This window comes from Numida meleagris, chromosome 3 (genome assembly GCF_002078875.1).
Source record: "Numida meleagris isolate 19003 breed g44 Domestic line chromosome 3, NumMel1.0, whole genome shotgun sequence".
NCBI classification, from domain to species: Eukaryota; Metazoa; Chordata; class Aves; order Galliformes; family Numididae; genus Numida; species Numida meleagris.
The window spans coordinates 71446231-71462609 of NC_034411.1; the positions used below are offsets into that span (position 1 = coordinate 71446231).

Sequence of the window (16379 nt, forward strand, 5' to 3'; positions counted from 1 at the left end):
TCAGTGTACTTAATAATAAGCAGAACTGAACTACAGGGAGAAAGAGCTGACCCTTGACATTGTCATTTCAGGGTGGTGTGTCAGTCTAGGCACACCGCAGAAGCAGGTGACTGCTGCTGTTTTTTCTTTTCAGTAACAGCAGTAGCCATGCTTTTACAGTAGAGGGAAACTCTTATTTTGTTGCTGTTCATTGATTTTCGTGTAATAAAAGATGGAAAGTATATTTGCTTCACAATCAAGGATTCGCCAGAAGCAAAACCATTGCAGCCACTAAGTTGCTTCTCTAGACACTGCTCTTTCCCCTGCAGTCAGTCTCCTGGTCCATCAGGAAATGTGCCATCATTACAATAACCTGTGTTTTTAGTTGTCTGTTGAGTCATCTGTTAGAGCTGGACAGCTATCGAAGCTACCATAAAAGAGTAATGGGAGATGTTGTGAATTTAAATTACGTTTTAGGCCGCGGAGTACTTCTGCCACCCCCAGCACTGGGCAAGTAAGGGCTGGTCCCACCCTTCCTGCAATTACACCCCTGTTTGCCTGTAATGGTATGTTACAGCAAACACTGACTCCATCACCTCAGGCTGCTCACCAAGGGTCACGACTAGTGAAAGCTCTGTCATTTTTTCCCTTTTTTTCTCCTGTGTTTGGAGTCAGTAGATTGTGTGACAAACGGAGCACGTCAGGGCACATTCTGCTCAGTGTGCCAGGCGGGAGAGACATTGTCAGCCCTGGGAACTCTGCAGCTGCCAGCCTCCCGCTGCCCAGCCCCACACCCCCAGCCTGCTGCTGGAGAAGGCCCGCAGCATGCTGCCTGCCACCAGAGCCAGAAGTGTGTCCAGCAACTGCCCCTTCTCCTGGGCACTGCTTGTAACACTGCTCTGGCAGAGGCATGCGTAGGTGGCAGCTCCACTCCTAGCACAGCAGGAGGTGCTCTTGTACTCCACCTGCCCAAGGCCCGGCCGAGTGCTGCAGGCCGCCCGGTACCTCTGTTGGGTGCCTTGTGCTGACTGCCACAGCTCTGAGGAGAGATGCGTATAGTACAGAGCATGGCATGAGTTATAACAACTTACATAGCTCACACAAGTCACATTACACTTTTGCCTTTTATCTGTGCCTCGCAAACCAGCCTTCTCAGACCAGTGTTGAACTTTTTCCTGTCCCCATTAATGCGTGTGTGTACACAAGTGGGTTTTTAAGATAAAAGGCTGTCAATACGACGATAAAAATGACATCCTGACTGCCGTACCCAGCAATGTAGGCTGGAGATTGTTTCACACCAGGGCCTGAAGTAGCTGAACCCTGCTGCTAATTGATTAATGTCTGCTGCCATTGTCGGCAGCACCCTGCCCATTCAAAGACTGTGTTTTTCTTTGACCTAAATAAATGGTTCAACGCACTAATCCCAACAAAAGGGTTGCTTATGGCCCTAGACCCATTTATGGTGTTCAACTTCGTGAATTATCTATTGATTAGCCCTTTTAGTATATTGTTGGCTTTAAGATGAACAAAGCTGAGCTTGGGGCAGCGGGAGTTAATTCACGAGCCAGGTCACATACTCATAAGGTAGGAGTATGACTTAGCCTGATGGGTGCCTGAACTGGAAACCAGACCTCTGGGGCTGCCTGCCATCGTCACACTGCTGTAATCGATGGCTTGAAAGTGCACTTTGCTGTCTACAAATACAAGTTATTTGCTAGCTTTTTTCTGCTGGTGCACAGATTCTGTGTTACTCATGGCACGGTTGGTATCACCATTTGTTCCTAGAAGGGTGCTTTGCTCTAGTTGTGACTTTGATACCGTGTTTCATTGTAAATGTCATTTGCACCCTGGCATGGGCGGCTGTTAGTGGAGTTTCTGGACTGGAGAGCAAGTACATTTGCCAGGGGAGGAAAACCCAGGTCAGGCATGCTGCAGTGTTCTATGGTGGTGGAAGCAGTGCAGTCCTCCCGTTCCCTCTTCACAAGATGGGCAGAGGTACATTTTGTATCAGCAGGTGCTCATCCAAATAATTCATAAAAATACCTCTTTATCCCAGTTACAAATTGAGAAATATGGGGGAAGACTCCCCCATTTCAAGCTACAACTACTGTTCATGTGTAAGAATATATTTCTTTCTGATTCCTCTTTAAAAAATGTAACTTTTTGGGATTTTTTAAAATAGCGTTGCTGAAGTTTATATGGATTCATAGAAAATTTTGTATCTCTTTAAAGATTTTCTGACGTACGTTTGAAATGTACAAGGTTAGAAAATAAACAGAAGTAATAAAATGGCTGAATAGAGTCGCAGAAGTCTGACTATTGAAAGGCTCTTTGCTTCCTTCAAGTATTTTGCATCCCAGTCAATCAGTAATAGACCATTTTTCCGGTAGTGTGGTGGTGGTGTTGTTTTTCCCTAACTATGGAAGCAATGAAAAGCATTTGTTTACTGAAAATCTTATTGTTTGTTGATAGCCTCTACAACTGCTCCTTTTTATGGGGAGGAAATTTTGAAATGGTTACATACTGAAGCTAATAAGCTTGTGTAGCTTTGATGGTGTTAATGAATAACAGCAGTAAGTTATGCTTCTCTAATGGAAATATTTAATCATATATTAATAGTTTTTAGAATGTTTACACTTTTTTTTCTTAAATTATAGCGTATACAAACTGGTATCTTAAAAGCATTTAATAATCCAACAACTAAGACAGCAGATGAAGAAACTAGAAGAAAAGTCAAAGGTATGAAACGCTTTGTTGAATTACTTTAAAAGTGCAGAAATTTAAAAATACTGTTTTCTTCAAAACTGACGATAGCAAACAGCAATCTCAAAGTACTGTAGTATTAAAATGTTTTATTATGTATTATTCTAGTGCCACCTAGTGCATATCTAAAGTATAGAGAGCTTATTATGTACAGATTGTAGCCAGAATAAAAGTTTCCCCTGTATTAGTAAAGCCTTCTGTAGTGATATACAAAATCTGATTTTGTTTTCTTAAATAGTCTGCTATTTGTTTGTTACATAGCCACAGTTACTGTATCACTCAGAGAGGCCGCTTTTCCGTAAGCAAAAGTTATTTCTGTCAGATGGCTGATACCATGAGCACTCAAAATACGGTTACAAAGCCAAAATGGGAAGCTGTTTCAAAAGCATGCTTGGCTTTTTTTTTAAACAACAGGTTTAAAATTATTTTTCTTTTGTGTATATGCAAAATATATATATATATTTAATTTTTGCTTTAATTAAAGTCTAAATAATGATGAAGCTCTTTTGAATGTCGGCCTTCCCAAATCTGCAACAGTTAAGACATAGAACTGACTTTTTTTTTCATGTTTTTTGTTGGCTTTTTTTTTTTTTTGAGTTTCATAGTTTCAAAGGCTGTTTAGAAAACCTGACAGCCTGTCTGCTACTCCAGTGTCTATATCAAGGCAATACAGCACTTCATATATACTATATATTAAAAGAAAACTGAGTTTATATTTAAAGGCTTCTTCTTGAGAGATACTGTATGATTACTTTGTTATAGCAGGTGGGGAAAGCCAGTATGAAGGGAATGGTGTCACTGAATAACAGATGTTTTTAAATACTGAAATACAGTATATGATATATTAGTTACTGTGTTGTGTTTAAAAACTTTTGAATATGTTTAAAAATTGTGCTTTCAAAATAAATCTTAGAATTTTGTTGTACTTATAGTATGGCATTGGATCTGTTATTTTCACATTTAAAAAAAGGCAATGTTTTTTCAGCATATGGAAGAGAGGGTGTGAAGATGAACTTCATAGATAGGATCTTTGTTGGTGAATTGACTAGCACTGTCATGTGTGAGGAATGTGAAAATGTAGGTATTTTGGAATTTGGTTTGATGTGGAATAGATCACATACTGGTTTGATTACATTGTCTTGAAAGTATAAAATTGTATTGCCAATTTTATACTTGGTTGTTTGTCTGTATAAGCAAGACTATTGACAGTTTCTCATTTCAAATAACTTACTTACGCTTCCTTAAAGCATTATCCTCTGCAAACCTAAGAAGAGGGGTCATTTGAATTCAAAATGATTTCAAATACCGGGCTTCGTTTTGCATCTAATTTAAGGCCGGAGGTTCCAAATTCTGTAATTATCTGTGTTACGCTACAATTTTTATTTGCTACTCCTAAAATGCTTACCTCGCTTCAAAATGTAAATCCTCCTGCCTAGTCTTCTGGGATATACCTGAAAATTGGGAAGTAGTTGCTTTGAATTAGTATGAGTGGGGAAATGCTAAAATTACTTTCTTTTCTTTCAGTGTTTTTTAGAATTAACGTAATATCTCTAATGAACAGCATATTCCTTTCATAATTAATATTACTGACATTTCATCATAAATGCTTTCCATTATCCTTATAATTTTCTTTAACTTCGGAAAATAAAAATCTTACTTGCATGACTTTTTAAAATTTAATATTACATTTGTGTTTGGTTTGGTTTAAAGCATTATATTTAATATTATAGAGATTAAGTAAATCAATCAGTCTGAATACTTGAGCACAGTTCTGCAGTGCCAGGTAAACTTCCCTGTGTGTGATGTGCAGATTAAACTTCAATGTGCTACTAGTATCAATGAAGAACTTCAGCTATGTACCAAATAGGCATTGTCTGTTTTGTGTGTACCATTTATTTTTGTTGGATTCTTATGTTCTGTCTGCACAGGACTCAGGACTTGGCTAGTGGTAGCTGTATCGGGACAAGCTTAGCAGTCACTTTCCTTTGCTCGCATTGGCAAAGATCTTTCTGGCAAGTGCTTGTTCCTGCAAAGCCAGTCTCTAGAGGAACCACAGTTTGAATATTGCTCATCAGTCAGCAAGTCACCATAGTTAAAATAGTTCTAACCTAATTTCTTGTTTTACTGGAACTTAAACCATGCTGAGTCCCTCACACAACAGATAAATGTAAGCTTTTTGTTAAGAGGAGCCTCTGGTTCTTATGTCACAGATGGAAGATAGGGTCATAAACATCAGAGAAGGGCAACAATGACAGTAATCGAAGGTATGACTGCGTTCAGTAATTATGTGCACAATGTGATGTTCTTTTTAAAGGCTTTGCTTTTCAGTCTTTCCTGAGGTAAGATAAATCAGTTTTGGAAGGAGTTTGAGACTGGCAAGGGAGAGAGGTTAAGAAACAGGCTTGGACTGGATGTTGTAGTCATAAAGTCATATTTCCAGTTTCAGCTTAGAATTTATGTGGTTTATAGAAGGAAAAATAATACTGCAGAACAGACAGCAAGGTATTTTGCTGAAAATAAAAGCACCTCTTTTTCCCATTAATTGGCTTTATTTTAATAATTCCTAGTGTATGTTACAATATGAACATTTCTAATAAAACTTTTGGCTGCAACCAATAAGCCTGACGTCATCTTCCCTGAGAGCACCAGGTTAGAACTTGCCATCTAACTGCCATTAACCAGTTCTTGCTGCTGAACAATGTACAAGATCAATGCCTGCACAGAAATGTCCAGATTCAGGAAATGCTTAAAAGTTAGGCTTTCTTCAGAATTCTACTGGATTTGCTGTTTCTGCTGTCCAAAAAGTTGTGAAGAAGACCCATGTGAGTTGAAAAATCTGTCTGGAGCTCAGAGAAACTGAGCACCACAGTGCTTCTAGGTCTGGCTTGTGCTGACCAGAAGAGTGGCCTTGCCTTTGTGTCTGTGTGCTGGAATTCTGTGCAGTGTTAGAAAGAAAATGAGAACTATCTTAAAATTCTAAAGATAGGAAAAGAGCTTGTGGGAAGTTCTTCATTGTAGTTTGATACATCTTGTAAATGATTAGCTTGTTGTGTAGTTTCTGATAATAATTTGGTTTACAAAAAAGGATATATGTGCTGAACCTGTGCATAGCTCTTTGCACTCAATATACTTTTTCTCTTTTTATTCAAGATTTCAACAGTGAAAGAACCTTTCATTGATCTTTCACTTCCTATAATAGAAGAGAGGGTAAGATACAGAATACCTAATAACTATTGTTTCCACTGGATTGCTTTATGAAGGTGTTTCTATATGTATATGTATACTTTTGATTTCAAGCCTAGAAATGCATGTTTGCATATATACATATGTATGCATACTGTCTACTAGTTATATGATTTTTATATACGTATTTATGTAGATAAAATCATTTTTTGATTAGACCGAACTTAAATGACAGTGTTATTTACAGTACATACAGATCTGAGTACTTTTAGCATATAGATTGATTATAAAATTCTTTAGAAAGGTCCCAAAAGATAGATTCTAGCTTACTGGTTTGCAACTAGGGATCTGAGGCCCTAGGTTGAAATGCACCTGAGGGTCAGGGTGAAAATGGATAAACTTTGAAAATATTTGTTCTGGTGTTTTGTCATGAATAGTTTATACAATGTCTTTGTTAGCTGCAGAGGGGCTGTATTCATTTTGGGACATATAGTTTTTGTGGGACTTTCAATTTTTATTTGGAAGTAGGAGAATGGATTGAGAGTGGTTTTTCCCCATTCCTTCATATGTTCACATACAGTTAAGGAAGAGTAATGTAATATTTAGTTATTTAATATTTAATATTCTTGCATAAAATGTGCTTGTCTCCAAACACCCATTTTGTTTATAACAAGGTAGGTTACTGTTTTCTAATATGTAGAAAACAAACCCACCTACATTAATCTCTTCTGTATGTCATAAAGAAATAAAAAATTGGCATATATTCTTTCCTAAATTCCTGTCTCATTTCTTAGGTTGCAAAACCCGTGCCTTTGGGAAGAACAAATAAAAGTAAAAGTACACATGAAGCAGATCTCGGACAGTATACCTGTTCTTCCATCAGTACACTGAATAATCAGCCCAAAATTGTCAAGAAACACACTTCAACAAAGGATAAGGTAAGAACTTAAACACTCTAACTAGCCAGTCATTTTGAGTTTGTTCTGAAGTTTCTAGGGCAACAGGAGAAGGAATATTGACACCTGCAAATGTTTGTCTAAATATCTATATGTAGTTGATGTAGATTAGTTTAAAAATATTTAGATCATTATTGGAAATGTGAGAAATTATAGTCATTGGGAACCATTAGATTTTCAATAATGGGGCTGTGTTGGTAAGAAAAAAAGATCTGTACATTAGTTTCAGTTGATGTTGGTTTAGGTTTTCTGTCCAACTTTCCTTTTATTATCCTCCTAATTCATTTCTGGCTGCAGCCCCATGAATCGTAATACTAACACAAATACAAACACAAAAAGCAAATAACACAACTGAACAGAACTATCTGTATGTTTTGCGGATTAAAATTAATCTGTAATAAGTATTGTATGGTTTCGTTGTTAATGAAAGTGGGGAGGGCTCTCAGTGTTCATTAATGTTCATATTTTTTTTAATTAAGCCTTATATTCCATATAGGATTTTGGGACAAATAGAATCTATGCTAGAAGCGACATGGAAAATTCCAAAATAGAATGAATAATAAAGTTAATGCTGTTGCATACAAATGTGATTTCTAGATGGTTTTCAAAATCAAGAAAATAAAATATAGTTTGGATTCAATAAACTAGGCTAGACAACAATATGAAGGAGGAAACAGCTCTGCTTTCAGTAAGAATGGGTAAAGTGATATGTGAAGTGTCTGTCTAACTAGTGATTCTGTGTTCCCCCATGTTTTTGGACATGTATTTGTCATTACTTTAGTTTTCTTTTGAATGATTTTTAGTGTAATAAAGCAGTAAAATTTCTAATCTAAAACAAGCAGTGCTGAATTCAATTAGCATTTATTGATATTCTGTGACTTCTGTTAATTGGTCTGTAAGTTTGCTTGTGAAAATTCGAGTGTCCAGTGGGTGGTTGTACAGGTAACAGAGTATGTGAACATTGGTTGTTATGTTTTCCTCCTGAAGTGAGGAGCTTCATGATTTTGAAAGTTATAGGAATTGTTTGTGTAATGTCCCTGAACACTAGCAGTAATTTCTGGCAAGTTTCTCTCCCTCTTCTCTATAAAGAAAGTAAACACAGCTGAGACAAGAAATAGTCCCAGTGGACAATTGTGTTCGGGGGTTTTAATGACTTCTTCATTTGGATTTTACTCTTTTTTGCTAAACATTGCTACTTGTTTTTAAGTTTAAGGACTTGAATTATACATTAGAGTGTTTGGTGTGACTTTAAGCCCTTCTTAGGAAAATATTTAGAAATATTATTTGCCTTTTACATTGACTTTATCTGGTCTTAGTTTTAAGTTTTACAGAAGAATTTAAGTAAGTGTTGAAGATTCCTTGTGAATATATTTAGGGAATAGTTTTAAAATAAAGATCTTATGAGGGTTCAAGTTAGGCACTTAACTGTGGTGCCTAATATGTTGGTACCTGTGACTCGGGGTGGGGATCTGAAATTTGAAGATTTACCTATACAGGTAACAAAGACAGTCCAGAAGTCCTCCCTACTAAATTGGAATATACCTGGCCACAGTTTTAAATTGAAAGAGAGTCAATTTAGATTGGATATAAGGAAGAATTTTTTTTACTCAGAAGGCAGTGAGGCACTGGCACAGGCTGTCCAGGGAAGCTGTGTATGCCCCATCCCTTGAGGTATTCAAGGCAAGGTTGCATGGGGACCTGGGCAGCCTGATAGTGGTAGTGTCCCTGCTCACAGCAGGGGATTGAAAATGGATGATCTTTAAGATCCCTTCCAACCCGAACAGTTCTGTGATTCAGTGATTCTAAAGATAGTATTGGGAAATCCTAAACGTAAAGCCATGTCTATAATTATATCCTTACTGCTACTTAGGCACATGACCAAGTGTGCAGAAGGTATTTCTGTCCACTTAGCTTCCCTGTTATGGAAGCAAACCATGAAATTTACATTCTATAGTTGGTTCTGTCTCAGCAATGGAAGGAAAAATGTTCATTTCTTTAGGAAACAAGCCAAACAAAAGAAAGAATTGTGAATAACTTAAGATTATGGCAGCTTACAGTACTTTTTAATCTATAGGAGTATTTTTTTTTTTGACAGCAAAGCTTTTTCTTCTTGCAATACATCATGATAAAAAAAATTAACTTCAGACAAAGTAAAATATACAAATCAAGAAACACATTGCTAGAGATTATGTATTTAATTCTAAGACAAGTATCTGCAAGGTGAAATGAATTCTCTTCTATAGGTGCTCATCAGCTAAGGCCTCTAGTGGAAGGGCAGCTTAAACTTGAGAACCTTTTAGGAGCTTAAGTTAGATTAAAGGAATACCACTTCACACATGCCATCCACAGCTGTCACGAAGTGATTGTAGGAGGTACTGATTTCACAGTAAGTATAATGGTCATAGTTGACTGGTATGGACGTTTCTAATCCTGTATTAGTTTAAACAGATCTTAAGGAGATCAAGTAACTTAAGCATGTGAAAGATGGAGAAGATAAAATACTAGGTTTCATTTGCTTGGAATTTGTCATCTTTTAAAAGTTGTTCTAGATCACAGGTATGTTTTCTGTTTCTGCCATGTACTACTAAAATGCCATAATTTACAGAATCAGTTGAACCAGGAGAGAAGGCTTGCCAGAAAAGCTTCCTCTAATGAAGAAGAAAGAAGCCCTGTTATCATGCAGGAAAGAACCAAAAAGCCAGAGCTGGAAGATAGCTCTGGTGTGCTGTACTCCAAAGACACAACTGTGGAATCTGCCATGAATGGGAGTCAGACAGAGGGCAGCGAGAAAGAAGCCAGCCGCTCTGAAAGCAGCTTTGATGCAGACAGCGAAGCCTCTGAAAGTGAAAGTGCTTCTAAGCAAACAGCTTTTAGTTCATGCAGCAGCACATCTGCTTTGCACGTCAACCACATCAGTGTTAAAATGCCCCACACTAAACCAAGTGACACTAATGATGAGAAGATTTCCAGCGCCATATCCAAACTCAGCTTCTGTGATACTATAAATGAAGATGAAAAGTCAAGCTGTGGTGATCCAGGTTTATCGAATAATTCCATGTTCTCAGTAGACAAGTCCTCGTTGTCCCAAAACCCCCAAAGTGCTTTTCAGACGCTTTCCCAGAGCTATATAACGAGCTCCAAGGAATGTTCTGTCCAGTCCTGCCTTTACCAGTTTACCTCTGTAGAGTTGTTAATGGGGAACAACAAGCTTTTATGTGAGAGCTGCACAGAAAGGAAACAGAAGTATCAGAAGAAATCCAACTCCTCAGGTAATATACTAGTCTGCGGGCTCTGTACAAGATTTCCTGTCAAAACCTGTGCAACTACTGATGTTTAATCCTTCCAGCATGGGCTTCCCCCTTGTGGCTAAATAGAAAATGCGAATAGTAGTACATAACTGTAGATGTAATTTAGAATTTATTCTGCAGTTGAAATATTTTACTTTAAGCATGTTAATTGATTTTTTCAGGGGAAAAAAAAAGTGCTGGTGACATATTCTCTTCTTAATCTGTAGCTAAAAGCAGAGCTACTTTTCGTAGGAGCCCCCCATTCAATTATCACTGCACCGTAGGCCACAGTTGCCAATCCTGTATGCTCAAGCCACCAGGTTAGGAGGCATCCTGAAACGGATCTCCTCTCTTCAGACCTTTCTCAAAGATAAGCACAAAGTATGTGCTTTCCATGATGAATGGAGAAGTAATCTCTAGCCTAGTGGCAAGGACATTGGCATGGATGAAGAGATCTGTGCTTTGCACTTCTTCTCTCAGTGATTGTCTGTGTCAGGTGAAATGTTTTCCACGGGAAAGTTGGGGATTATGGCAGCAGATGCTGTATCTCAGTGTGCACACTGACCTAGGTACTGAATGTGCTTCTGGTTTTTGGTCTGATTTGTGTCAGGCAGATTAAAGTAATGCTCGGGTTTGGTGGGTGATTACATTGAAAACAAGAAGAATGAGAAAGTATTTTTCTGTTATCTCCACAAAATTTCCTTTGGAAAACATATGTGTATACAAAGTCATTGCAGCATAGATCTGTTCTGTCAGAAATTTAAAAAAAAAAAACACGTAAGTTCTGTGTGATTGTCCTCACTTCACAAATTATTGTGATATTCATAAATACAGAAAAGAAAATGGAAGGTGTCTACACGAATGCTCGGAAACAGCTACTGATTTCTTCAGTTCCTGCTGTTCTTATTCTCCATCTGAAAAGATTCCACCAGGTAAAATGCCACAAACCTTTTGTATTCCTCCACCGCCCTGGTGGATGAACAACTATTTAAGTGTCATTGTGCATTCTAACTTTTTTTTTTTTTTTTTTAATGAAGGACTGTTCTGAAACATGCTTGTGGTTTTTTGAATCTCCGATACCTTCAGAGTGCATTCAGCTATTCAGATGTATCCAGGGAAACCTTTTACGTGTCTGTCGTACTTGTGTATAGCATGCAGTGTATTAAAGACATAATGGAGAATGTTTCAATTAGTTACAATCTGATTCTTGGTTTGGTTTAATACAATCTTTTTTTTTTTCTTTTTTAAAGGCTGGTTTGAGTCTACGGAAAGTAAACAGACATGTGGATTTCCCACTGATTTTAGACCTAGCACCATTTTGTTCTGCTTCTTGTAAGGTATACATTTCAATCTCTATTTTTATTGTGCTTTTAACAGTTACTATTTACCTGAACACAAGCTAACTGGATTGATGATAATGAAGATGATGATGATGATTATTCCTTTCTGTCCCATAGAAATTATAGACAGTGTTTTCGAGCAGTATACTCAGAATGTTAGCTGACTGAAATTCCATTCACATCAATGGATAGTACCAGTGTTAACTAACGCTAGTTAAGCTGTGCTGCCCTGATGGTTTTACTCTATCTAACGGCATTAAGGACAGATACTGCTGCTTCCATGGTAACTGAATTCAGTTAACAGACTCTTGAGTATTTTTAATAGATGTGTTTCACCACTGGAAATGATGTAGATGTCTTTCTGTTTTTTTTTTAAAGTAATGCTGTTGAAGGGTAATGAAGATACGTGTAAAATTTACTGTGAAATAATTCATCTTTGTTTTCTGTGTTTCTGGGAATATAGAACGTTACAGATGGTGCAAGAGTGTTGTACAGCCTTTATGGAATAGTGGAGCACAGTGGGTCAATGAGAGGCGGTCATTATGCGGCTTATGTGAAAGTCAGAACATCCTCCAAGAAATTACTAGAGCATATTTCCACCACTAAAAATGTTGTAGGTACGTACAGCAGAACTTCCTTCCTCTATGAGTAAAGCCAAAAGCAACCAGTGGCTGCAGCTTCTTTTCATTAAGGAGATTTTGAATTGTTTTAGCTCAGAATGTTATTTTTAGGGCCCCACGAATTATTCTGTTTTTTCTGTTACACGCAATGCATGACCTGCTTCTATATTAAACCCACACACAGCTGAATAAACAACAGAATTTTGGTTCAGTTATTAAACAGAGAATTGATGGAAAATGCTCCTCTTTTTCCTAGTCAAAGTAGTACATTCAGAGGAATAGCACTGCCTTCTAATTTGTAAAGATTTGGTAGATTTGGTATTTCAAAATATTCTAGTGTAAGAGCTGAATCCACAACAATTTAATTTTTTTTATATACATTTTTACCCATCTTACCCGTTTGTTAAGAATTGGTATTTTTTAATGCTTAAAAATCTGGAATACTCTGATTCAATGTGAGCAGCAAGAAACCTTTTCATGTAGGGCTTCTCGTGCTGTTTTGAGACAAGCATGCCAGTTCTTTTTAATGCTCTGGTCATGTAGAGTGAAATAAGATTCTAGGATAGAACCTGTTAGTGAATGATTTGAAGAGGCAATGTTGAGTTGTCAGAGTATGTTAAATGTATTTACTGTTTCCCTTCATGAGGGAGCAAGAACTGAGCACACGCTTTGTCTATCCTGGGTATTATCACATTGCATTTGAAGCTCATTTTGTCCCAGAAGGACAAAATTTCTAAATTATTTTTGGAACAATCTCCCTCAGTCTGGGGCTTTCCACGCAGTAATTACTAGAACTGATTATGTCTTTTTTGTGTAGTTAGTTTCACACTGATCAGCTTTTGAAATGTTACTTTTTATTGCTTTTTGAAACATCCATTGTATTTATTTGATGATGATGATGATGATGTGAAAGATGATGAATGTGACTTCCTTTGCTGTTGCGTTTCAGGTTTAAAAGAAGCTGTGGGAGCATCGTCAGGACAGTGGGTGTATGTTAGCGATGCCCATGTTCAGATGGTTCCAGAATCACGAGTGCTAAATGCACAAGCATATCTGCTTTTTTATGAAAGATTGCTGATGTAATTCTCAACAGTTTAGTTTTAAAAAACTGTAGTGGTTATTTAGTTTCTCTTATTTAAAGCTGCAGTAGTAAGAGTACCTGTAAATATTGTGCCTTTATCTTGTAGAGAATTTATCATATGTTGACTCTGAAATCCAGTCAAGCTATTATAAATATCTGAGTGGTTCCTTTAAAATATGCACTTTGTCACACATTTTAATTTTACAGTTAGAATGTAAGATGATGTTCTATCCTAGTGAGGTCAGTGGAAACTTTTGTTCTTGATTTTAATGAAGATAAGCTTTCACCCATAGTTCTAGAACAGGTGAGAATAAAAATGCTGATAGTGTTAAGTGCCTGGATTTGCTGCTGTACCGTAACAATATAAAGTACTTGAAATTCTTTGCGATTGAGTCTGGATCCTTCCCATCCCTGGGCTGGATGTCTGCTGTTAGGATTTCTGCAAACAAGCACATGTCAAAGCATGTAGCCTGCAGACGTAGTAATTGGAGAGCAGCGTTTCCAGAACAGAACAATAATAGATGTCTCTGGGTAATGCTGCAGTGCGCTTTCCCAATGTTATTGGAAATAGACCGGGAAAGTATTAAAATATTGCTTCGACAGTGTAGATGGTTAACACCTGTTCAGCTGTCTCCAACAAGCACTGGTATAGCCATGTACTCCTCTTTTAATGTAAATACATACTGTGGTGTGCATGTATATATTCTCTAAGGTAAATATATACATATATATACATGCACACCATAAATCCATCGATATATATTGTCATTTTACCTATTAGGATAGGAAAGAGAATTGCAAACACTTCTGTATTTAGTAAATTTTCAAATTCATGATTATGACACCTGTACAGCGTATGACAAGCTTGTGTATGAATATGTATGGGGTTTAAGTGTAACTGGGTCATTCTGTTACTTTTGGTTCCAAACATGAACTTGTTTATCTGTTCCTGAATACTTTTCTCATGGGAGTAATAAACTATAAATTATTTTTGCACTGTGTGTGTGAGTTGGACAGTAAATGATGACTTGTGCCTTCTGATGCATCCCTGGACTTCCCTGTGCCATCCCTGGAGGGCGGCATGTTTCCTAGTTGCAGAACTTGCTACTGTAGCCTGGCTCGTGACCATTATTTTGACTGCCCAGTCTGTCATGTTACTTCTTTCATTAATTTCTCATTTCCATCCCAGCTAGGTACACTCTAAGGTCAAAATCTGATGATGATTTTGAAGCTATGTAATTATTTATTCAATATACAGTTACTTAAATACAAGCTACTTCTGTAACTATTACATATCTGGTTGAGTTTGCTTTTTGGTAAAGAAAACCTGTGCTTATTTCTGCTTACTATATTCATTTATAGAAATGTTTTGCTGTGAAAAAACTTGCTGTTCCTTTTACCATCTCTGCTACGTTTTATCATACTTGCATATCTTTTCTATTCTCTAGTTCTGTTTCAGAGCTACATCCCACCTGCATTCACCTCTTTGCCCAAGAAAATGACAGATTCATTCAATCAAAACTGCTGAGGTATATTTCATAACCACAGTGTTTTTGCAGGCACTAAGAGCTGACTGTCCGAACAGATAGAGTGAGCTTCTGGTCACACAGGCTTTTAAAGGAAAAATGATTCAGGGTAGGTCAAAATTAGGCTATATGTCTTGGTCAACTCAGTCATTTTTTTTATCTTTACCAACTAAAATTGTCTCAATTTACCCAAAAGAGAAACTAAGCAGACAGGTTTAGCTATCTGTATTCCAACTAAGCACATTTTAATCTGTGTCTACACTAAAACAGGAAAAAAAAAAAAACCCACAACAAAGTTTAGACTGGAGTTGGTTAAAACGTTCTCTTTTACCTCTTTGTTTTCCTCCACCCACCTTCCTCCCCTTTGCCTAAAGCTGACCAAAACTCCAAATATTTCTGAGCAAGAATTACAGCAACTAGCGACTAAGTTTCACTTCTGTCACTCAATCTTACTTGGAGACAGAAGATGGAGTTTATTTGACCCATCTTAAAGCAGAGATTGACTACATCAGGGCCTGAACTTTGTGGTCTTGCTGACTTCTGAAAATGTATAATTACTGAACTTAAATATGTACCTACAGTAATCTCCAACTTTTTAGCCTAGAACTAATTCCCTAGAGGTTAGAACTAGGAGAGAAGCAGAACAAGGTTTTCATAGGCTGTATTTTCCTTTTTAACGCTATTTTCAGGAAGCTCTCATTGAGGCAATCTTTGCTTCCTTTTAACCAAGGTTCATTGCTGTTTGAACTGATGAAATCTTCCCAAATGATTAGGATGCCAGGAAAGATGCTGACAGTATGATTTGCTCATTAACATCTAGAGAACATTTTCTTTCTATTAGGTTATTTTATAGAACATAGTGGGAAAGAGACATTAAAAAAATTAACTTTTAACAAAGATGCCCATCGTTCTTGCTATTGGATGAGGCTTTTCCAGTTGAAGAAAAACGCTATTTTAGCAACAACTCTAGTCATTTCAGATTCAGGAACAGGTATGAAAATGTTGTAGAAGAAAACATTCTGTAACAATAAGTCAGTAGGTTTTAGAATGGAGAATTAATGACTCAAGAGAATGCTATCCACAAGTCAGATTAAGGTCTCAATTAGAGTGTCCTTCAAGACTATGTGTGCTGGAATTTGGCTGCAAAGCAAATGGTTATACATAAATATACATGCTGAAGACCTGTCACAGTTCTTTCTTAGGAACTGCAGAAGTTCAGAGCATTCCTGGAAAGTGGAATTGGACATCCTATATTTATTAAGTGCTGAACGTGATTCTAGAGCCTATTTACAAAGCCTAGGAAACAGTTTCCTGAAACCGACAGATAAGTGCACACTACTGAAAAGCCATGGGTTTTCAGAATGTAACTACTTTTCCTTTCATGAAATCTCTTGTTCCCAGTCCAAAAAACCTTTTCAAGTCTCCAGCATCTGCTCCTCATGGAGATACACCATACTTTTTTTTTCCCCCCCAGAGCGCAGCAGCAGCCTGCTTCCTTATTTGGAATAGCTTAGAAAGTTCTTTCACTTTGTCCCACCCTTCTCTTTGCACCACTGTCTTCATCAGCTTCGCTTGTTCTTTATATTTTCGAGACTCCATTAGCCTCTGCACCAATGATTTTTCCTTCATCCATCCCTAACCATA

The 16379-nt window shown here is 37.3% G+C and overlaps 1 protein-coding gene across 7 annotated transcripts in view; it reads left to right on the forward strand.

Annotated features, from left to right (window-relative positions):
* USP45 (ubiquitin specific peptidase 45) overlaps positions 1-14205 on the forward strand; it is a 48825-nt gene extending 34620 nt beyond the window's left edge. For 4 of the 7 annotated variants that reach the window (XM_021393211.1, XM_021393213.1, XM_021393212.1 and 1 more), the window contains exons 10-18: positions 2637-2718; positions 3728-3819; positions 5893-5949; positions 6720-6863; positions 9487-10150; positions 11003-11100; positions 11419-11505; positions 11972-12125; positions 13078-14205. In XM_021393211.1, the coding sequence (XP_021248886.1) occupies positions 2637-2718; positions 3728-3819; positions 5893-5949; positions 6720-6863; positions 9487-10150; positions 11003-11100; positions 11419-11505; positions 11972-12125; positions 13078-13211 (1512 nt within the window). In that variant the 3' untranslated portion in view covers positions 13212-14205. Of the gene's footprint in view, positions 1-2636; positions 2719-3727; positions 3820-5892; positions 5950-6719; positions 6864-9124; positions 10151-11002; positions 11101-11418; positions 11506-11971; positions 12126-13077 lie in introns of those variants that run through there. The other 3 variants (XM_021393215.1, XM_021393216.1, XM_021393217.1) reach the window with 3 other exon arrangements.